This window comes from Micropterus dolomieu, linkage group LG10 (assembly GCF_021292245.1).
Source record: "Micropterus dolomieu isolate WLL.071019.BEF.003 ecotype Adirondacks linkage group LG10, ASM2129224v1, whole genome shotgun sequence".
Classification (NCBI taxonomy): Eukaryota; Metazoa; Chordata; class Actinopteri; order Centrarchiformes; family Centrarchidae; genus Micropterus; species Micropterus dolomieu.
The window spans coordinates 7,042,642-7,066,711 of record NC_060159.1 but is presented as its reverse complement, the minus strand read 5'-3'; the positions used below and the strand labels follow the sequence as shown (position 1 = coordinate 7,066,711).

The window sequence follows — 24,070 nt, the reverse complement described above, 5'->3', positions numbered from 1 at the left end:
CTAGACAAAAGGAGACCGAGCACTCTCGGTCAGAGCTCTTTAATGAATTCAGGTCTTCTAATCTCTTAAATTCTTTTTCCTTTTTTTTTTTTTATTATTGGGTGACTTAAAACACTGTATGTCCTGTTTTGTTGCTAGTAAATGCTCAGTTAAGACTATTATTGTCATTCCTACGAATAATATACTCAATTTCTTGTCATAAATGGGATCAAAAAGGTGTAACGATCAATATTCAGGTCAATTTTACACCTTAGATACATACTTGAGGATTTGGCAAGCGGTCAAACAGTCGTCATTAAACCCTAACTGATGTAGGCTACAGCACATCGCCATGTGCTGAGCAGAGTCCTCACTCTCTCTTCGTTTTCTCTCTAATTACTGCCTGGCAAACTAATGAGGATTCTTTCGTTAAATAAAAACAGCAGCCTGGCCCTTAATTAGCAGCCTCTCTGGCTTGTTTTTTGAAAACACTGTGGCAAAGATGAGAGCATCTAACAAAGGCCCAGTCCTAGCCGACATTGAGACAAATAAAGGCCGTGCCACCCAACATCAAAATGGAAGGGGGAAATCATCAAATGTGGTTGGGCATGCATTCGGGAGTTTATGTGTAAATATATGGTATGTGTGAGACCTCCTCTTGCTCAGTTGTCTGTACAGAACATCATTGTTTGCTAGAAAGGGAGGGCTCAGTCATTATTTCTTTTCATTATGATAACCTTTTGCAAACTAAAGTAATTGTTGTGATCTGGGGACACACCGAAAGTGTGCGCAAACAGTAGCCTATTTCAACATACAGCATACACGGAGCAACTTTTTTCCAGCTAGCGAAAGTTCAATATTCACTCCTCTTTTAGCCCTGACAAACTCCTAAGGGAAAGATTTGGCTCTTTAGCCGCTAAACGCTCCGCTATGTTCACCAGCTGGTTGCTAACTCTGTCTGTGTGCCATTTGCTGCTGTGCCGGTAGCATACAGTGTTTTTTTTTTGTTGCTGAAAACAGTTGCTTGTTAATGCCAGGCGCGGGGCTGAGGAAGGAGGTGAACCTAAACAGTAAAGTTGTGGGCCATAAAACCCGAAACAACAAGCTAAAAGACGTGTAGAGCTGAATCACCTGAACTGTTTCTTGCCTCCATCTGACTGATTTTTAGCTATGTCACCTCATTTCCAGATCCCAGCAGCTGATTTGGTGAGTACAATGTTATTAGGAGCAGGACAGGAAAAGGTCAGAAGGCTTAAGCATAATCATTTCATAATGAATTTCAGTCACTTCAGTTTCATTTGCTTTGGGTATATCACAAGATTTTTTTGTCTTCCTGGGACAGGAAAATAAACTTTGCCATTTTCTTAACTAATGCCAACTGCAAAGAATAAAAGTAAAAAACACACGCACACAGACATACACACACACACACACACACACAAGGCTTTACAAAAACATCCATGCTTTTCATGTTTCTTGCTCCAGGCAAACTTGTAATGGCGCTCCTGTACTTAGAGTGTCGAGAGTCCTATAGGTGGACAAAGGTCTGTCCCAATGAAGACAATGCAGTGCTAATGGAGGGTCAAAGGCTAAACACACGGCTTGTTGAACTAAAAATATCTTTTTATTCTACATTCCTCTGGGTTAATACAGAGTTAAGTACACATCTTACTTGTCACTCACGTCCACCTCAATCCCTCCGCACACAGCACGACTGTTTACTAAAAGCCACTGAGCTGGTGCCACTTGGGGGAGGGGTTGAAAGAAAATGCACTTCATCCACGGTTACCAACGACACCTGTGGGGGACTATGAAGATGAAAACCCGAGAAGACGGCCGTGGCCTGCTGAAACTTGCCTCCACCGGCCTTTGCGTCTTCAGTTTCCGGCAGAGCACCTGTAGTCAGCCTCTCTGATGAGGGCCAATCACAACAGCTCAGCGGCGCCAGCTGCAGAATGACAGACAGCCAAGGATCAATCGGTCAGGCGAGGGCAGCGGGTGGCAGCCCGCTGAAGTCACAAAAGCAATATTTGAGGAAGCTGAATAGACCGCTAATGAGACATTGGATCCTAAATGATAACAGAGTGTTTATGAGAGGTCACCGGAGATGGCTGATGCATAATAGAGGGGCAGTAGCCTGGTGAGGGCAGGTGCAATCAACGGGCTGTGGTTAAGAGCTGAGTTCAGGGCTGGAGCAGCTACAGGCCAACATTTAGAGGCTCACGCTTAGCCTCAGGGGAGTGGCAACAAGTGAGAGGGGCAAACAAAGGCCAGCAGACACAGAGCCCGGGCCAGGGTCATTGTGATAATGAGACCCAACAGTACAGTGAGCAGCAAACTCCATGACAGCAGTAGAACTGGGTACTGAAGCTCAATACTTTTTTGGTACCAACGGAAATGAAATGAGTATCAAACTGTCATGCACAAAAAGCTAGCATTAAATGTCTGGTCAGATTCTTTCTTGTTTACCTATTCATTCATCAGATACAGAAGTTCCTGATTTAAATCACACATTTTAGACGTTAAGACATTTAGCCTTTAAGTGCATTGGCTTCTTTTGTTAAATAAAAAAAGGGATTTGTGGAAGAACACATTTGTATTCCATTTACACGCATATCAGAATTAGGGATGCTTTTAGCCCTATTCATTTATGTGGCAAAAAAAAGAACAGCGATAAATATTCAATTAATCAGTTAGTTGATCAGCAACTAGAAATGAACCTGTAGCAATTTTGATAATATTTTTAAGCAAAACATCCCTGGTTTGATTATGTCAACTTGGGTAAATGCTGTAATCATTATCATCAGATTCATCAATAACAGCACTATTCTATTCTATTATTTTACTTTATCTTATTTTGATAGATTTCTTAAGCATTTAGTATATATGTCAGACATTAGTGAAAAGGCCCATCACTTCCAAGGGACATCTTTAATTTTTTTGTTTTGTCCAAGCAACTGCCTAAAACTCAAAGATTTTCACTTTGATGCAAAACAGAGGAAATCTGCAAATTCTCACATTTGAGAAGCTGAAACCACCAAACATTTGGTGTTTTTGCTTGATAAATGAAACAATCAATCATTTTGGTCATTAACTCAGTCATTTGCTGCCAATAATCACACACAACAACATTCACACTCGCACCAATTCAGCTCACTTGCTTGTCTGTATTGTTGCAGAAATTCAGACACCTGGAGGAAACCCACGTGAACACGGGGGAGAACACGTGCAAGCAAACTCATAACAGAAAGGCCGCAATGAGGTTTGAACCCAGGACCTGTCATATAGATGCAGTTAAGCGCTGATACCTGGTATTCATTTGGGCGTTTAAGACCAGCTGGAATTTTCCGGTGATGCTGGTGTTAACCCCGACGCAATGAAATATTAATGAGGGCAGGTGTACTCTTAATAACCCCATAGGAAAATCCAGCTCTCAACCTTTTTGGAAGTTCTCGCTCATATTATTATTATGCCATTATTAGACATAGTTACATCAGTCTATGTACAGTTATAACCGCCTCAGAAGCAGAGCAAATTTGTCGCTATAAAAAAAGCCTATTGGAATTATTTGTACTTGAAAATGATTGGATGATGGTGGATTCCATTAGTGCCTCCTCCCTCTTTTCTCTGCATCTTCTTGCTCATGTAGTCTCTCTCCCTCCCGCCCTCTCCAACCCATTAAAGGACGCATCCATTTCACAATAAAAGCCCCCTTTTTTCCCCCAGCACCCTGCATTAGTTTGCTGACAGATAAAGGGAACAGAACGTTTCCTTATAAAAAATAATAAAAAAAAAAGACGCTGACACTTCTGCCGATTCATTCTCGCTTTAAACATGTATGCGGGTGAATGGATGGGTCACGTAGAAGGGGCCGCGCTTTGCTCTGAGTGTCTTTATGAATGTTCCATTGCGCAGTCTGCGGGGCTTAACACGCACCCCTGGGCATCACTGAGGCTCAATGAAGCCAGCACATAAAGACAGGGCGAGCCTCCTCTGCTTGCCCTCCTTCCGAGGGTTGCATAAGAATGGAAGATGCAGGCATACTGGCGCTGTTGCAGCCGGATGTGAAAGTAGCTCCGTTAAGCCTGAGGGGTGATAGGTGTGTGTGCGTGTGTGTGTGTGTCAGAGAGGACAATGTGAGGGGGGAAAAAAACAGCTAGAGGCGGTGGGCCGGGTTGAGGCAAATGGAGCCACTGCTGGACAGAAAATTCTATTTACTTATTCATTAATAGAGAGCTTGAGGGCCGGCTTTCAACACATTCAGATGGTGTGTTTGCTTTTCTTTTTAAAACAAATGTAAAGAAGATAATTACACATACAGGTACATGGGAAATAAATCCAGTAAGGAATGTAGATCACACAATTGCCAGTGTCCATGTCTTCTCAGTGTCACAAAGTGAGTTTGACAGAGACAGAAACAGGAACACACACTTTAACTCGGCCTTGATTGACACGACCTCCCCCCGGCACTCCCAGACGCCAAAAGGTGAACCTGCAATGAAACATTGATTCACCTCAGCACAGTGCACACAAAGCCTGGACCCCCCTCTGACCGCCCCTCTAGCAGCCTCTGAGGAACAACACAAGGCTTTTACAAAAGACAAGAGGACCTCATGCATATTCATGTAGCCAACGCTGCCGGAGACGCAACAGAATTTGCTGAGATCAGCGCCGAGAAATCCCCATTGTGCGAAAAACACACAAGTACACTCATGTGGTACAGTATGCATGCATGGTAGTGCTGCTCCTGCTCTCTCCATTTCTCTGTCTTTCTCTGACACCCAGCCCACCCGCGCATATCCAAATGTCGAAGCGCACGCCCATGCACACACACACACACACACACGGGCTTGAATCCACCTACATGCTTTCATGTTTACACGGTCTGGCTGGTGAACACTGCGGTCCACGTCTTCACCTTCATGGCATCCTTCGTTCAAGAATCCAATCAATATATGTCATTACTAAGCATCTGTCCAGCGTATGAGTCGGTTGATACTCCAACGTGTGAGTGAGTGTGGATTATATGTGATGAATCTATATCTGGACAGCTGTTTCTCTCACACATTATTGGCTTATCAACCACACACATGCTGGGACTGACCTGACAAATTGATTTGGAGAGGCATTGCAGGACTTGGACAATTTCACACCGTGTTCTCTCTTGTGTTCATGAGTCAGTGCTTCTCATCATGTCCTCGGATGGCTCACGCACCACGTGCTCAACACCTGCCTTTCAACTTCGCAGTTGCCAGTTGCTACAGTAGCATCGACAGTGCAGAGGCAGACTCTTGATAATAAATGGAGATGACAGCCAATCTGATGACAGCTTTGGAGAGCTGTGACGAGGCCAAGCCTATGGGCCCAGACATTGACAAGTACCCTCATACTACTGCTGTACTCCGCGGTCCCCTGGCAGCGTTGCTCAGTTCACAGCTGTGCATTTGATGTGGCATCATGAGTGAAATGTGGGTGACACGGGCACAAGTAGAAGTCAGTTTTGGAAATCAGTGCTGCACTGTGTGTCCATTATACTCATTGTTTCACCTACAAGATCTCTGTGATAGCACGGCTCAGGGGACAGATTCAACATATTAAGTGGATATGAAAGTAAATAAAAGTGTACTACCTGTAACTGTTTAATATTAAACATGATGCAAGCCTTTCCATCTGATGTCCTAAACATTTGTTAGATCCTGCTGGGAGAAATCCTTTGAGCTTTATTCATTTTCAGCAGTTTGTTTTACTGTGACTAAAGGAAGTAGAGCTGAAACGATTAGTTGATTAATCTGCAACTATTAATCAACAAGACTAAGAGTCTACAGCCATGCTAGCAGCTTTATGAGTCTGTACTGAGGCACAGCTGTGCTTTGTCATTATGCTAACCCTAAAATGCTCACAAGGAAAATGGCACATATCTGGTCATAAACCAAGGGGGGGGGGGGGGGGGGGGGGGGGATGTCTGTACTAAAGTTCATGGCATTACGGTGGTGATAGAGGAAAATTTAGGGGATTGCCAAAGTCATTAGGATTCATCTTCAGTGGACCATGAATTTCTCTACTAAATTTCATGGCAACCCATCCAGAAGTACTGACCAACATTGTCATCCCACCATCCATGCCGCTGATGTGGCTAAAAACAATCATTATCTACCTATAATCGATTTGATATTTGATTAATTAATGTATGTGGATTTGCTGTATTTCTTTATCTTATTTATCTTATGGGGGGGGGGGGGGGAATTGGATACTTTTGGTGTTTGGACTGTTGGTCGAACAAAAAAAGGAATTGGCTGACATCAGAGGGTGGAGCGGGTCGTCCACTAATTGTAAGATCGGTGGTTCAATCCTTGGCTCCTCCAGTCTTCATGTCTAAAGTGTCCTTGGGCAAGATTCTGAACCGCAGGCTGTGTGTGAACGATCAGTTTCTGTTTCTGATGAGTAGTTGGCACCTAGCACGGCGCCCTCAGCCATCGGTGTGTGAATGTGACACGTCGTGTAAAGTGCTTTGAGTGGTCAGATGACTAGATCATCACCTTGATACCTGAAAGTTATTTTTCGATTAATTGAGAAAATGATCAACAGACCTCAGCTTAAAGGTGATGCTCATATACATCTATAAATAAAGTCAGAGGCATCGTCATATATTAAATGACTAGCTACCTGTTGAGGCCATTGTCAATAAAAAAAAAAAACATGCTTTCTCTTTTTTAAGTTAAAACATTTCAACATTCCTCAGAATGTAAAGACAGATAAGCAGTATGAAAACCTTCCAGCTGTGTTTTCCTCTGCCGTTGTTGCTGCGGCGGTCTGTGTGACGGCGGGAGCAGAGGGCTCTGTGAGCGGGCGGCTGGCCGGCCTCATGCTCCTCCTAGTTTGGTTTGAGGGCGTGCCTGACCCCGCTAGCCGCTTGGCAAGCTTTATGACGCGTTTTCATTGTGACGTCACAAGTCAAGGAAGTGAAGGGCTGGACTACAAACGAGCTGTTTTCAAGCAGTTCAGAGCAGATATTTCTGTGGGAGATGGGAGCTCACTTTGGGCTGGACTTTGGGCTTTTTCACTTTGCAAACCTGTTACATGCACAAAAAAGAGATATAATACATAATACCACCTCTTAAATCACCTCTTAAGGAAGAAATGCCTATAAGGATCTCTTTGGTGAGGGAATCTATGTCAATGCATGAGTGGCAAATCCCAAATGTTTTCCTGGGATTTCAGTATTAAGGGCATATAAGACTCTTGACTAACAGCATCAATGCACATGCACACAAACATGTATTTATTGTTACTGGCTTATTATCTTCTTTATGCATTACACACTGCACAAGATGTTGTATCATGGGCAGATACCACTTTGCTAGTTGCTACACTTCCCAATAAAAACCAAAAACACACACATCTCAAAAGGGGAAAAAATGCAAGGGACCACAGACATCATATGCTATTTGCTCAGTTGGTATTAACAGTTCTGGCAGAAGAGCTTTATTAAAATTGGAACATAACATGAATTTGAAAATGCTAAACCTATCTATAGCAACATGAGGTGAGCTCTCAGCATATTGAACTTGGCTGATCCTGAGTCCTAAAAGTCTCCCAAGTAATTTCCTCTCTAAGCCATATATTCAGTCTCTGAATTATCTATGATAATTTGAATCCATGAGCTGCTGCTTATTATTACTGTTTGCCAACACATGTAAAACAATTTAAGCTTTGAACTAAAGGCATCATCTCTAATTTAACCTAAATTAATCAAGGATTTAGGAGTGAAAGAGAGTGTACTAGTGAGAGACAACCTATCGCATGGAGTATGTGATGTAACAATAAAGAGGCAGCACAGCACAGAGAGAGGAGACAGAGACTGTACTTTAAAATGTTGGGTCATCCGCTGATGGGTCTAAGCTTTCTGCCTGCTTCCCTTCCTGCACTGAGCCCTACAGGAGTTTCACCTTTTAAACTCTCCCTCCAGTTTAAGGGAATTAAGGATGCTTCAGCTCCTCTCAATGCTGAGCCTCCCATGAGCCTCAAACATAACTCTCCCGCCTTTTCTGGAAGACTCTTTGAAAGAAGTATGCAATATGTTGTAGAATCATCACATATCGGTATCAACATATATTGTAGATTATAATAATAATTAACAATTAATTTTAATGATGCATCTATTAATGTAGTGAATAAATAATCAACACTTAGAGTACATGCAAACGGCTCTGCGAGGTGGGTACTTTGAGCTAAATGCTAACATGCTCACAATTATAATGCTGTCATGCTGATGTTTAGCAGGTGTATTATTAACTATGTGCTTTCACTTGTTAAACCTACCAGGCAAAGAGTAAAGACCCCAGCAAAACAAACTAAACACATGGTGTTAATATGTGAGCTTTAGATGGTAGGTGATTTTGTACCTTCTAACAGCTGTTTCACCCTATTATCATTCTCTGTGCTAAACCAAGCTAACCCGACTGGTAACTAATCATATATTTAATGGAGAGACATCATTTCTCATCTATCTCGCTCCCAGAAAGCAAATAGTCACGTTTTCCAAAAAACCTAACTATTGCTTTATGTAAAATCCCACTGTAAAAAGGATGAGAATAGGAGAAGAACCGTGGGCAAAAGAATACAGTGACTTAGCCTAGTTTCCTCAGGCAAGGTGTTCCGCAACCTCCTTTGTCCTCGGGTCTAGACAGAGTAACATCATGATTCTATTATTCTTGGCAACATGGTACAGCACATCTACACCTCTTAAAAGGCATACAGTCCATAACATAACTTCACATAAAGTGTACACAAAATGAAAAGACACCTGAAGGGAATTCAGATTCAGTAAATGTAGTCATGAATGAGGGGCAGAGAGAGAAAGAAGTGCATAAAGTGATATCATTGTGACCCATCAACACAAAGTGTTAAGTGTAAAAGCACCCTGAGGCGACGACCTTCCCTACTACTTGCATTCCAGTGGTTTTTGATGTCCACCAAAAGCGATGTGTGAGCGTGTCCATGCGTGTTCCTCACAGACTGAAGTGTGCCATTATGACGAGTCGTGCTCTCGATTATGTGAACCCAGGATGTTTGTTTTTCTACGTTTTAAGTGCAAAACTAATTAGCTCTTTACAGTGGTGTCTATATTGATGGACATAACTTTACATTTGAATGTTCATTTATGTCTATGAAAATGCCTCAAGCAAAACTGTACAGTAAACCACCCAGGCCTGATAAGAAGCAGAAAACAGTCTCATTAAGGCTGGCCTATCTCCAGACTCCCCATTCCCTATTTTCTGTACACTAGAAAAACAAGCTTTGTAACTCGTCAAAGGGCGCCACTTTTTTCATGCTTGAAAATGAGTAGAGAAGGGAATTCCTCAGAGGAAATATTTTCACAAACCCTGAAGATGAAACAGAGAGAAACAGAGTACCTGTCTGCGATGTGCTCTGTCAGCATCCTGTCAACAGCGCACAGCCAATTAGGACTGCAGCCAAATGGCTGGGTGAGCTTTCTGTTTCTCACTCCACTGATTCTGCATCCCGCACAAACATACACACAGACATACAGACACACACACACACACACACACACAGTAAACAAGGCTGGCACACATTTAAGTGTACATTCAAGTGAAACACACGTTTTTTTACAGTACACAAACACAATCTGCATCCCGAAAGAAAAAGGAAGCCTGTATCTAAAGTGTGATGCAGGAGAATCGCCTTGACTACCAAGTCTCTTATCCTGTCGCGCTGATGCCAGTTGGCCATTTGACTACATTTCCATACTGAGCCTGCACTGAGCTCTTGAGGCTGAGCCTGCAAGAGGCACATAAGTAGTGTGTGTTAATCTGTTTGGGGAGATGATGCTGAACTTGATACCCTCTCTATGTAAAATCAGAGCTACAAAGCCGTCGCTGGCTGAGGAGCCCACCCAGACACACAAATACAAAGACATAAACATACACCCTTTCTTAAGTGCGCGCACACACACACACACACACACACACACACAAAAGCATTGCCCCTGTCTGCTTTTGTCATGCTACAGTGGTTCCCGGGGCTACTTTGCATATCAGACTTGACATAATGAGGAGATACTGTATGGTGTCTGAGGACAGTGGGTGTGGAGGTGGAAGGTGATACTGCCAACCCGTCTGGTCAGCTAAATAAACCTGACACATACAGGCCTGACAGCCTGCTGGACCTCCTCAGTTTCAAGCTATCAAGTCAAAAGAGTTATAACTCCAGAAGTCAATTATCACAGACCTATCTGAGGACAGGAATGAACTCTAAAGGGAGGTGGAGGTCAGTTCTGGTATCACAGCATTGACCGGACACAAACATTTCGCAACTGTTATTTCTTATTTTCATTACCACACATTTGACTACTCGTTAGCTTATTGCACTTACTGCTCTGTTTTAATTAGTAATGGTACACTTAACCTGTCTGTGCTGCAGGAGGGGCTGGAGACCTAGCTAGAGGACGTCTGGTCTTTGATCCTAGTTAGGAATTCTGTACAGAAAGGACAGTGGGAGCTCTGGCACAGACAGCAATTCACATGGTCATTCACAGGTCATTTAAGTAACAGTACCAACATCCAACCGGTAAAAACCTGATAAAAATGCACGGTCTCAACCTACATGCTGATATACAGATGTTCTCAACAGATGTTCCACTAAGCAAGGCTGCCGTTGAAGGGCCTCCTTGTTGAGTGTACACACTCAGCCAAGGAGGCCCTTCCAAGATACCCTTGCATAGCCAAGGGTTGAACCTTAGGGGTTTTACCAACAACAGCACTGTTCGCAGAGTAGAAAAAAGTGCTGCCAAGTGCATATCATGCCAAAGCTCACACAGCACAGGGCACAGACGATGCACCCTTTCTTTTATTTGTCCCCTTTAGGGTTGAGAATAAAAAGCTCTTAAACTGAGCCACACTGTACCTAAAAAAAAACTATTACCATTGTTGGCTAAAAGGGAAGGTTCTGTCTGAAGGGAGCGCCTCTCAAGTCCCTTCGACAAAGCATGCAGTTTGGGTGGTACAAAAGGGCACACAACTTATTTACTCTCTTGGCTTTTGGATAACAGCTTTAGAAGCACCTGCCCAATGGGTATAAACTGGCTATTTCTACTTAGGGGCAGAGGAGTGTACCGCAGGATGCAGCCGCCTTAGTCGAATTCAGTAGGGGGTGGTTAAAAATAAATTCTCTCCAAACCCCACATGACAAGAAGAGATCACTGATGCATACACCTTTATAGTTGAATGTGACACAGACGAAAGAGCGAACAGATTGGGTAGCTCTCTGGGTCGACTCCCTCTCATCACACTGCTTCTCACAGCCCAGCCATTTTGCACTATAGACAGAAACGGTCTGCTTTCTGGGATTTTTCTGCATCACAGATGGAGTCAATCCTGAGATGCACCCTGCCTATCTCAGGATCCGAGCCTTGAGAGGCAGCCCCAAGTTGAGCACTGTGCCGGTCGTGCCATTCACCAGAATTGGGGATTTTAGCTTGCATTAGCTGGGATACCTCAGCATATCATAAGACTGTTTCTCAGTACAAGAGGTTGACAGGCTAAAGAAATCAGAGGGGATGCAAACTGTTAGGCAGGCTATTTGGCCATGTCCCATGAGTAAACATATCTATCCTAAAGGGTGGATCTTGAGAGGATAGGGACTATGTGTTTTGCTTTTTGCTTTTGACGACAGTCAAGGCTGTCACTGCTCTGCCGTGTTGCATTCTTTGAACTGACTCCACTCCGACTCCAAGAGCCATCTTCCTAGCTCTGAGTGCCTTTTGGTCATCAAAAAGTCTGTCAGGACAGAGCTAGGCACCCAGGAAGACCTTGCTATTCCACTGGTGTAGGGAATCATGCCCTGCCAGACCTGAAATACTGAGTTGCTACAAATGTCCTTTAGACCAGTCATCTAAGCCGCTGCGCAAGGATATTAGAAAGAGACATTTCCTGTTGTTTGACATAAACAGAAACTCGTTAACTGCAATTGCTGACTTGATCACAAGGAAGATATTGTTAGATGATGCTGTTCCATCTTCTTGTTCTTCGTTCTCCTTACAGAAGGTAGTCTTTAGACCAGGTCACATGGGTACATCGCAGATGTAAAAACACAGGGTTGTTTGCTGGTGTAAAGTCTAGGAAGCTGGACTTGAGGGCCATGATTGTCATGTACTCTGACAAACTTGCTGCGGGACCAATCTAACCAGGTCTGGAGTTCCTAATCTCTGTGTCCTGCTTAGGTTGTAATGGTAACAACCAGCATGTGAAGTGTTTCATAACAAGCAATGCCTGATCAGCTGGACCTTTTGGTAACCTCGAGCCGGATTTACCAATTTTCAACCACAAGTAACTCTCGATCACAAGCGCTATCTTAAGTTGACTAATGGCCCCATTTATGAGAACATTATAAATGTTGTCCTTTAAGATGTATTATTAAGTGATTGCACTGTTATATTCAACTTGAAGTTGACATTTTTCTTCACCAGAGATTTGTCACCTTGTGGGAGAAAAGTTTCTTTATTTATGCTTGATTTTCCCAAAAGTGAATCACTTATCTTTACTTACTTAACAAATGGAACAGTTGTGTACAAAAGAGACATTTTATGGTGAAGGGTGACATGTATACATCTCTTCTTGCCAGGCTTTTTTTTTTTAAGGTGCGGTTGTCTTTCCAATGCTTTGTCCCACTTGTAACCCCTCTGAAACAATTTTCTGTCAGCAAAGTCACATGGAATAGATTAATATGTCAATGTAGAATATGTACAGCATGTTTGGCGTCTAGGCTCTGACCTGTATATAAAATGTTACTTATACAATAGGCCGCATCTAAACTTGCTGTCAAATTGCAGTAAAAATCAGTGTGGAAGGCAGATTACGCCCATCTTTGAAGAAATAGCAACTTGATGCATGAAGAGCAAGTAGACAGAGTGCTAATGGCAAATTCTAGGCCACTGCCACACCTAAGGTGGTGACACCAGGGTGCAGCACTGTCCACTTAAATCCACCTCGCGCTGTTCTCTCTCCTCGTTTATCCTGATGACGAGCAGCTTGCCTCACCTTTTTGATGTGAACTTGTGGATGTATGCATTTCACATTCTCTTCACAATCAGCATCAAAGATGCACACCCACGCACAGGCCTGGCACACAGCAACATGCGTGCATGAACCGCGCGATCCACATGCACAGCCCCTCACTCTTGAAAATGCACAGTGATGCACATACATCACACAGAGAGGCAGGGATATAAGTAATTTAGTACGGTTTGACACTTTCACGGTCTAATTAGCCCCAGTGTTGCTGTAAACATGTCCCAGTGACCCTCCAGTTCTGGTTACTCATTAAGTATAGATGGGGCTGAAGATGGACAGAACCTCAGGACATATCCAGATTCAACCAGCATCATCATGAGACAGAAACCAAACCAAGAAACCCTGTCCTTTGCCATTGTACATGTACGTGTATGTTGGGAAGCAATGGCATGTCATGTCCATTTCTGACCATATTCATACATACACAAGGGTGCATGTACACGTTCACAGGGCTGTGTGGAGCAGACTCAAGGAAAGCTCTAGCAAGTTTCTCCATGGCGTGTAGAGGGGCAGACAGCCCCGTTGCTTGCTTGCATGCTGCTGCTGCCTTTGACGCGGTGATGGGGATTTTCCTCTTCTTCCCCTCTCCACCTCTCTGTTGCAGTAGCAGACGTGGCCAGCGAGCTGTGATCAAACTGTGCCTTCACCCCCCCCCTCATCAGCTGGGGGGCTTCAGCAGCAGGAGCAGCAGGGTGCCCCAGATTTACAGACCACCTCCCTCCTCCCATCTAGTGCAGAGGCTGCTTCCTCTCCACCATGGAGCACTACTGACACCTTCTGTCCAGGAAAAGGACAGTGCAACAAAGAAGTGCAAGGAGGGCCTGTAAGGTGGTTTGAAATGTGGGATTTTGAGATAGATTCGCTTTCATAGACCGATGTTAACAGAGTATGACCATGCGGAAAATTACAGCAAACACTATTCATTTAAAACACTAGTTTGTTAGAAAGCTCTATCTAAACATGGGAAATTTAACCAATTAGCTTATTAATTGATATTATTAAATTACTACTGAATTTCTCACTACATTGCCACATTTTATCAATATTCCCAGTAGACCAATCAAAGGCTGCAGAGGTTCTGCATGCTGTGTGCACACAGGCACAAGGCCAGGCAGATGGACATTGATGGGGAGCAAGAAAATGGTAGATTAGATTAGATCCTGAATCAATACCAGTATGTGGTGTTAATCTAGTGAGTATCCCTCTGCCAGAAATAAGTGACTGAAAGGTTGAACAGCACAGCAGACCAAAGAGTCATTATCAAATAAGACTAGCTCAGCATGTTTCTCCCAAATAAGCCACTTTTTTTTGTCACAGAGGAGTGTAGCCAGGGTTCAGCGAACCTCAGGGGTGACTTTGGGTTGAGCACTGTCAGGAACTTTCTGCCTTTGTACACTGGAGTATTATATAAGATTGTATCTGGGCTTTTTTGGCCATGCTAGGCTAAATCCAACAGGATATTTTAGTTCTATGCAAAGCTCTGATATTTTTTTATCCAAAGCTCTTAAGTCCAAGAAAAGGAAATTAGCTTGACTCAGGCCGAGCAGTGCGGGTAGATATTGTAATCACCAAAATGCACAGACACTTCTTTGCTAGAAATGCAGGAAGAACAGTACAGTACATTAGAAACACCAATCCACTCAGGGTAAGACTCTCTGCTCTCTTTTACATTTAAAATGATAAAGAATTGTTTATGTGCAGGTTTGACTCTCTTCCAATGATACAAACAAAATCTTTAATCAGCTGTACATGCATTGGCACGATGTCACATGTTTTCTTTTGTACTTCCAATCTGGAAAAGGAACCATAATGTATAAAATAAAAAATAATAATAAAAAGGTAAAGACAAAGCAATGAAAGCCCAAAAGTTGCAACAAACTATCAAAAGTTCTACTCAGTCGATGCCACATCAGGCTTCAAACACACCTTTTCTTTGTTTGTTATGTTGCAAGCACCTCACTTTTCAATACAGTTGGCAGGTAATACTTTGAAATATGTATGCAATGTTGAAAATATAAATCACCGTAAATACAACACAAAACAAGATCCCCTCCATTGACTTGAGCATAATTTACACATACATAGAAGATTCAATTGGATGGATTGTACACAAAAAAAAAAATCCCTTAACCTTGCTTTCTCATTGTACTGTTAACACGTCATTGTTAAGGAACATTTTTACTCAACAGCAAGGAGGGGGCGGGGAAAGTGAAGTGACAGTTGAGAGGGACGAACACAGACAAGATGGGAGGACAGGGAACGGGAGATAACATTTACACTGCAGGACTTAACCTTTCAGCCATTTTAGCTTACAAAAAACTCAAAAATGGCACTATGAATTGCACATTTGAGGCTGTTGTGAGCCCACCACAGACAAAGACGCAATCTGCACCTGTGGAGTAGAGCAACTTAAGCCTTCCTGCATTGTTAAGTTCTAGGCACTATAAGACACATGGCAACATGACGGGAGACAGAGGGAAGGATCACAGTGAGGTAAACACAAAACACACCCTCATCTCTATATACAGGGCCCCTCCCATTACTGTCTGCTGAAAATACAGTTCTAAACCTTTGCTTAGCCCATGGGGCCGGCCTTGGTTTGAACTTCTCATAGTGCTGTGAAAATAACACTAAAACATCAAGACGTCAATTAGTACAGTAGCTCCCCAAGTGACTTTCAACAAAACCCTAGGGTGTTCTTGAAGAATAGTTATCTCATTACGTTCACAATGTAATAATTTACTCAAAATTGATTAATCATTCTCCATCTCCATATTGACACTTGTGCAATTTTGTTTTCACTAAATCAAACTTTTTTTTATTTTTCAGACTGGCGTCCCTAGCGATCCTAATACAGATGTAATCTAACCGGTGGTCCAAAGAGGCAAATCAAACGGACGGCATCCTCACCTGGATCTGGGTTTCTCACACAATCATTCATTGACCCGTTTCAGTCCTCTTGGTGCGAACACAGTACAAAGTAAGGCTTCACTGCATTGATATTAATAGTTCAGGACTCCGCCCCTACCGCCACGCATAAGCCTAGGCATTGTCTTGTCTCAGAAAGGCACGCGACTCCGCTCCGCAGTTCACAGTTCACTACTGCTCTGGTCCTTTCGCCCTTCGGTTTTGTAGCAGCACTTTGCATTGATCTCCGTTCCAGAGAAAATGACACTTTGTGACCTTGTCAATAATATCAACATACATACATATTTACAGAGACGATCGTCTCCTTAGACTTGAAGAGTCAGTTGATTTAGTTTCTTTTGTTCCTTATACACTAAAGGGAGTGAAGTGAGGTGTGGGACTGTACATATGGCAAGAATGTAGAAAGATACCACACAGAAAGGAGACAAAAAGAAACAGCAGAGATGATGGTCTTTGCCTGTATATATGCGCGTGTGTGTGTGTATGAGAGAGAGAGCGAGAACGTGTGTTTTTACGAGTGCTTGATAGTGTATTTGCCTTTCTGCAGCTGGGAGATGTACAGCTTAGACTTGGTGCCATCCAGTCGTTTGAACCACACCTCATCGTTGTTGACGGTGGTGATGATGGCACTGCATGACACAGAACATACAACAATGTTAGCGCTAAATCACTTCCCGATCCTCACAAACGACACGGTGACATCGCCGTACACATCACTGTGCGTAGAAGTCACCACGGTCAATCCCCCATGAGTGGCAAACAGTCAGCATCTGCCATCATGTATTTTCATGGGAAAACTCTTGTGCAACCAACTGCACAAACAGATTTCAAGAGCATTTGGGATGTTTTTCTTTTTACAGACAGCTAAAGGCTACAGAGAAGAGAGGCAATACTTTCTAAAGACCTTTGGAGCCTGAACTACTGACGCACAACTGGAACATGTAATTAAATCTTAATTTCTTTACAAACATGTTCACAGACATCCAGGATATCATACCTTGCGAATGTTATCAGGTTGCCAAATTCAACAATCAAAAGCACGCATACCGCATTTAATATACATGGACTGGTATTAAACACAGACTTCCCACCATGCAGACACAGGGTTTTCTAGAACGATCAGAGGATGATTACATAAGGTGGAGATGGAAAAGCATGGAAAGAGACAGATTCTAATAACAAAACATTATCCCTTCAGGCAATTCATTCCAATAGCCACTGACCGTGTAACGCATTAATATCTTTTGTGTGATACAACAGGAACTATTTCCCTGAGATAAGGTCCTGTTCATTCTGTCTGAAAGAGTGCAGCACTTTGTGCCTTTCTGACATGCGGTGAAGGTGATTGAGACATTACTTGTACAGGTACATGAGATAAATGAGTGAAACAGGCATTGTAAGTAGCCACAAAAGGTCTGTACATAATGATGGCTCCTTTGGCTTGGCTACAAAACTGTGTCGATGTGACACAATTGATGGAATCGCACAAATTCTTCGCTGTACTAAAGCAATGTAGGTCATGTCCGCATACATTTCTGGCTAATAGTGGGAGTGGAAATGAGGCTTGTGCATGTGCACACATGTACTCTTTCCGTTGGCTGATAACTTATGATCGTTTTATAAGATTTCTCTGGAGCCATTTCACCCCCCTCAATTTATGTTGTTTTTTTTCCCCCCCAGGTGTGAGTAGCTCCTCCATTTCCGGAGCCGCCCGTTGCTTTACCACTCAGCAGTGCCGGGGGGATGGGTGTCAGAAAGTGAATACACACAGTTATCAGTTAGTGTTATAGCTAACACATGCTATAACCAAAATCATCACTCCCTCTTATTATTGCAAAGAGCATTGGAGACTGCTCACACGCGTGCGCGCGCGCACACACACACACACACACACACACACCCACCCACCCACCTAGTCGGGTACTCATCCTTCCTGTTGACACAGATGGCCTGTCCCCTGCAGTACCACTGGTTGTCATAGAAAAGTCGACCGTCCTCCGAGCGCGCCACATGGTGATGTCTGTCAGGCTTGACTGCAGGAACTGGAGGGAAAGAATTAGATTGAAAAACTGGGGGTGAGGAAGATACGGATATTCGAGAGGGCAGCAAGTGAGGCAGGGACAGTTTAAAAAGAAGGACACAGAGAGGGACAAAGACAGATGAGGAGGCAACATCTGTCTCCTATTCATCTACGAACTTGAGTACTTTTAGCGGAAAGTATTGAATCGAGCCCTCCCTGTGTAACTGTGGGTCGATCACTGCACTCAGCCAGGTATTGACTGTAACTGAGGACGAGGAGAAACTCTTACCATCCACCTTCACCCTGTGTGGCCCCAGTGATGCCATCGCCTGTGGGCGGAGTGCACAGACATGACTGAAAAGGTCAAATCACAACATTCAGATACATTCACGGAGTGACTACTTTGTTAGTTTCCAAAATACCTTTCTTATTGCGGTCCAGTCCTCAAGAATATCAAGATCTTGCAGCATGTAAACAATATAAGGTCGTAATGGAGCGGTTAAGGAAAAAAACAACAACAGTGAAGTGGCAGGAAACATCTGTCTTAACATCTGATATGCTGCAACAAAATGCGGAACAGATGAGTGATGGGAGGAATAAAAACAGGACAAAGGGAAAAGGATATCAGAAACAACAACAGGCTTCTTCTTCTTGACAGGACAGAATGGGTCTTTCTTCTTGTTTTTCCGTGAGTGCAATCCATCATTCCACAACTCTGAAAAGTCAAAAGGACAGATTAGAAAAGGGATTTGCTGAATATTTCAATCTCTTCTACAGATTGTAAGTGCTAACTTAGCATCGTGTCGCATGTACTAAACAATTAAATGGTGGATATGTCAGTTAACAGATTCCAATTTTGATAAGTTGTTTTACTTGTTGTTCAATGGTATTAGCAAATATTTACCAATTACTGCTTAAAATGAATGTGAGGAATACTTTGATGGATTTTTGACATATTTTAGATAGTCGTTTGTTGCAGCCCTTGTTCGTACCTGAGGTAATGTCAATACTGTGTCTGTCTTCCTCCAATCTTCTGATCTTCTCCTCCAGTTCACTCTGCACAGTGTCAAACAGCAGCAGCTTCTCACTCTAGAAGACAGAAACCAGGGGCCAAGACATCACCAGAAGCAGTGACTGGGGTTAAATTAAATCTGTTTGGGTAGTGGACACTGGGGGCAAAAACCCAAACAAAACCTAAATAAAACTGGATTCCCTACACTGTAGTGGCAGCAATCTAATTGAACAAAATGCACACTAGGGTTGGGTGATTGTCTCCATTTCTGTATCATTTGATCACGGCTACTTTAGATCACTGATTGGTGATCTGATCGCCAGGTGGTGGTGTTACGTTGCAGCATGCCAGTGAAATGCCAATGTGGATGCAACAGGCTTATTAGCTTTAAGAGAAACCACCAGAAACATCTGTAAATACACAGTACTGTGTTTCCCATATAATTACCATGTAACTGTGGCGCCGCGTACGTGGAGCGAAGGTGCAATCGATAGCAGCATGTACAGCGTGTCAACACCGCAAAACACCGCAGTGTGGCGCAGATTCAAGAGACTGTTGTTACGTCATCTTAGTTCTGTTAGTGAGTTAGTTAAAATCGCCTTAACATCGGCGCATGAAAAACCAATCGCTGATCATTCCTTCAATTGACGATAAGCGATCCAATCGGCAATCGGACCAACCCTAATGCACACCTAACCTTCACATCAGCCCCGACTCATTTGTTGACCTCTCACCTCCCAGTGTTGGCAGGCAGCTTGGATCTCACACTCATACTTGTTCTTCACGGACTCCAAGCACAACTCCCTGTAGATCCCTGTGAAAAGCATTAAAAAATTAAATGAATCTGAGGAGACACTCTTAAATCTTGAAGACACTTGCACAACTGGTGCAAACTCTGTTTAGATCTTTCCAATATACAGGGAAAATGCAGGGATATGATACCTGAAAGTATATAAACAAAAGAGTATCCTTTGCTTTAGCCATAGGGAGGATTATTTTGTACATGTGACCCCTAAATCTTATGGGGCTTACCCATGCCTGGCACCAGCTCAACTTGCTAGCTTGGTGCCCCGTCCTCCGTTTTCCATTGCAGATATAATACCCCCTCAATGTAGCTGCTCATCATAGCGATGCCGCATGAAACTGCCGTGACATAATCATCAACACAACACGCCATGTGGCACACACTTATAATAAAGTAAATAGTCATAAAGTACAAAGAGTATCATTACAGTTACTATCTCGCAATCTCTGTCTTAAAAATGGCAGATTTGTTCACGACATCCCGTCTGGCGTGCGCAATGATGATGCAGCGAATAGTGACGATTCTCCTTGACCAACCAGTAGTCTGCAGGTACCAGATCTGACTGATGGAAAACCAAAAAAGGTGAGTAGAGTCGAGGCGAGTTGAACTGGTGCCATTGGGTGGAAAAGGGACTTTGCACACTGGTCCTTTCAGTCTGATCTAAATGTAATATTACGTTGACCCACCAGCAACTTTGGTCCTGATCTGCATGTTCTCCTGCAAGTTGGCTAAAGGTTCCAGGTACTCTTGGGCACAGCCAGCCATTACTTCTTGAAGCTTGATGTCAACCTGGCTCAGACGCTCCTTGTACAACCTGAACAGCAAAAAACAGAAGGAGGCAAAGCATTCAATTCATAAGAATGTACAGGTCGGGGAAACTCCAGCATCATCATTACAGTGAGCCAAACAATTTGAAAATTTATTGTAAGCACATTAAGAACAGTTCAGATTTTAGGCAAAACTGTGACCTTGACTGTGTCTCACGCAAACAGAAAGCTGAGGCACTTCTACAGAAGGGGCTGTTTATTTAATGCACCTGCCAGTATGGCTGATGCTGTCTCAATAAGCCATTTCAGTTTCATGTCAAAATTGCTGGTAGGAGAGACTGTATCTGAGCCACAAAACCCAAGATTTACAAGCAAATGGCCAGAGACTGATATACATTTATCACCCAGCTTACTACCGTTTTTTTGTTGTTGTTTTTTTACAGCGGTGTAGAGTATATGGCTGGCCATCACTCTAAAAAGGGTCCAACGTACCAGCAAAAACACCCTGATTAAAACCAGGGGCTTGACAGCCAGTTGAACCTCTGCTCCACTTGGTGAGACTTCAGTGCACGGTCCATGAGCTTCCCCACCGAGCATCACATTGTGCGCTAGGCTGAATAATGAATGCCAACACACCTGCTTTTAATGCTGTAACAGTGATTACAAGGACTGATGAGAGAGTATCCCAAGGAACCAGATGAAATGACAAGCATCTCAGAATCTCTGGCACAGACGTAAGTAAAAGTTAAACTTCAATATGAAGTCAATTCAGGCCAGGCAGCAGCAGGTGAAGGCTCTAACGTTATTTTGTTGGAGACAACATGGGAAGGAACTTACTGCTCCTTCAAGTCAGTGAACTGTTTCTCCAGGGTGGTCATCTCATCCAGGCACTCCATCCTCCGCCTCTCACAGTCCTCATCATCCATCTCTGTGCACAAAAAGACATGGTTTGACATCACCTCCATATCAATTGCTTTTCTTTTCAACCACTATCATCATAGCATCTCCAACCCATATTGTAGTCGGTTATATCCACTCCCCCCGGTCAATATGGCAGCTAATTTATTAACATCATGATGAACCCATGTCTGACAGACAAGCATATTTGATTCATTTAGCTGCTGGTTGATATTTAAGGCCTATTTTCCTACCCGAGCTGTCTCCATCTTCAGACACAGACGAGCTAACGGTGTCCTCCTCGTCTGTGCTACTGCCGTCCTGCTCGGGAAAATCCACCTCCATTTCTTCGTGGTTACTTTCTTTCTTCTCCCGGGAGTGAACCGGCATTGCGACTTCCAGAGCCGGTGTTGACGGGGTGGCGGGGCCTGTCGTTAATTTTACCCCGAATAAAGAGGCAAATGTACCTCAGACAGCTAACAGGTTAGCTAGCACACATCTAGACAGCTGGTAAAGGAAACATGGCGACCGCCGGCCAATCACACGGAGCTTTACTGAGTCTGTCCAATCAAAGGTTGATATAGGTAACTAATTGCTTCGGAAATATTTTAGGGATTTGTAGTTCCTTTAACTTGTTCTGAACGCCCAATAGGTCCTGTGTGTGCACGTACCGGTATGTAACTAGTTTGAAATGTTTTTTTGAGGTGTATGGTAAGACATTGTGAGGTCGGAGGGCCTGACGTTTCCGCGCTTCGTGTCCTGTCAACGTCCAGTGAACACTGCCCTATTTAACGGTTCTCTCCAGCTGTCTTCCAGTTTAACTATTTCGCCGTAAATTTCCCGGATTTTTAACTTAAAAAAATAACATTAGCACCCGCCAATGAAACAACAACGCCAGGGTTTCAGGGTGTATGCTGCAGGCTCTACCAAGTATTTTACTGGTATGTCCCTAAAAATAGATACCGGGAAAATGATAGATGATGTGCGTGTAAAGACAACAACCTAAAGTAAATGTTGTGCATGAATGGTTATGATTAGTGACAAGTTAGTACTTAGTAATAATTTTAATTTGCACATTAAGAATTTAATGAAAACAACCCATAAAAAATTAAACTGCTGTAACTGGAATTAATAGGCCCTATAGGTCTATACTAGTGGTAAACTATATATGAAATATTAACTACAGTATAAACAATGTATTGAAATACTAACGGTAGGGTTATACTATGAAATTAACATTATACTTTTATTTATTTGTTAGAATATTATATAGAATAATTAAGAAACATTTTCACTGTGCTCTGCTGAAAATTTCTCTTAATTTCAAATCCCAGTGTTGACAGGTATGACTTACATCCTTATTATAACCTATAAGTAAAGCCTATGTGTTAGACCCTTCACTGAAAGCAAAAAAAGACCCTCTTCCAATAAACAAATAAACAAACATTGTTATTGTAAATAAAAATAAAAAACAATTTGTGATTACTACCACACATGAGGCACTACAGACCAAAATAATAAGGACCACATCGTAGAAATGTATATAGAAACTATTGAATGTTTCATAATTGTTTCATAATTATTATTTTTTTCTTTAAATGTAATATTAGCAGTCAGTTAAAAACTGTAACTAATAGCTTTAAAAATGGTTAATAAATCATTTACTCATGCTTCATAGATCATTAACAATAGACTTTGTAAGAACCCTTTAATTACATTATTAACATTTATTTCTACAGATGACTTACTTACTTACTAACCTGATGGTCTAATATATCGGGACAAACTCCTCATCCTTTATTCATGATTTATTAACATTTATAACTGCAGTTTTCATGGTTTATTATCCAACATGAATGACTAACATTTAGTTACAGAATCAATGACCAATAATGACTCAAAAGGCAGAGAGATTTTTCACAACCTGGCAACCTGAAGTTGTTCATATTGATGGTTCATAACTGATTTATAAAGCTTTAGTAACATGTTTACAACAGTGATAAAACTAATAGTTGCAACTCTATTTACAGCCCTTTATAAAGGAACGTGGTGCGGTATTATTATTTTTGTCTTGATACTTGTGCAAATCAAAACTAAACTCTAAAAAGGACATGGCCTAATGATGTTGGAAACGGAATGAATCGGCATAGTCAGTCAGGGAACTGGAATACCTTTTTTTGGCACTGGAAGCAGACATTAGGATTTCACATTGAAGGGACCCTGTGCAGCTGTGGGGATATGGTGAAGAGGTGCTAGACAGCCTTTGCTAGCTGACTGACAGATGATTCAAGCACCCCGGGGCTAAAGCTGTCATGGCTTGCTGCTTGACTCTCCTTTCACTCACCTGGGTGGTATTGATGGGCAGCCGGAGGAGTGGGTGGAGGCTGAAGCTGTGGTGTTGTCTACTAGTGTGATAGACAGTTGGAAGTGTGGGACTACAGTATGTAGTGTTGGTTGTTCGCATGTCACAAAATTGTTGTGTTCAAATCCAGGCATAAGAGACACACACAAAATAGTCTTTTAGATGTAAACAATTGAACATATTTATTGTTGTGATGCCTCATTGTTGGA

The 24,070-nt window shown here is 42.7% G+C and overlaps 1 protein-coding gene across 5 annotated transcripts; it reads right to left on the bottom strand.

Annotated features, from left to right (window-relative positions):
* Positions 1–1,654: 1,654 nt before the first annotated feature.
* brms1lb (BRMS1 like transcriptional repressor b) lies at positions 1,655–22,228 on the bottom strand. Of its 5 annotated transcripts, none has more exons than XM_046060163.1 (11): positions 21,754–22,211; positions 21,440–21,530; positions 20,522–20,649; positions 19,765–19,844; positions 19,011–19,107; positions 18,644–18,733; positions 18,441–18,505; positions 18,308–18,347; positions 17,911–18,040; positions 16,536–16,627; positions 1,791–1,927 (listed from the first exon to the last, which is right to left on the bottom strand). In XM_046060163.1, the coding sequence occupies exons 1-11, from the start codon at positions 21,887–21,889 to the stop codon at positions 1,905–1,907; spliced, it is 972 nt and encodes a 323-aa protein (XP_045916119.1). In that variant the 5' UTR covers positions 21,890–22,211; the 3' UTR covers positions 1,791–1,904. The 5 variants fall into 5 exon arrangements, with proteins under 5 accessions (XP_045916116.1, XP_045916119.1, XP_045916121.1 ...); XM_046060164.1 differs by lacking the exon at positions 1,791–1,927 and adding an exon at positions 9,466–9,494; XM_046060160.1 differs by lacking the exon at positions 18,308–18,347 and having other exon boundaries at positions 1,655–1,927; positions 21,754–22,228.
* Positions 22,229–24,070: the final 1,842 nt, after the last annotated feature.

What these genes read in the sequence shown, in the direction of transcription:
- brms1lb (XM_046060160.1), bottom strand. Translation starts at nt 21,889, where the DNA reads ATGCCGGTTCACTCCCGGGAGAAGAAAGAAAGTAACCACGAAGAAATG. An exon ending in TTCACTGACTTGAAGGAGCA is followed by an intron (nt 20,650 to 21,439) that starts GTAAGTTCCTTC and finishes TTTGCTGTTCAG; the next exon opens with GTTGTACAAGGAGCGTCTGA. An exon ending in CAGTATTGACATTACCTCAG is followed by an intron (nt 18,734 to 19,010) that starts GTACGAACAAGG and finishes TTGACTTTTCAG; the next exon opens with AGTTGTGGAATGATGGATTG.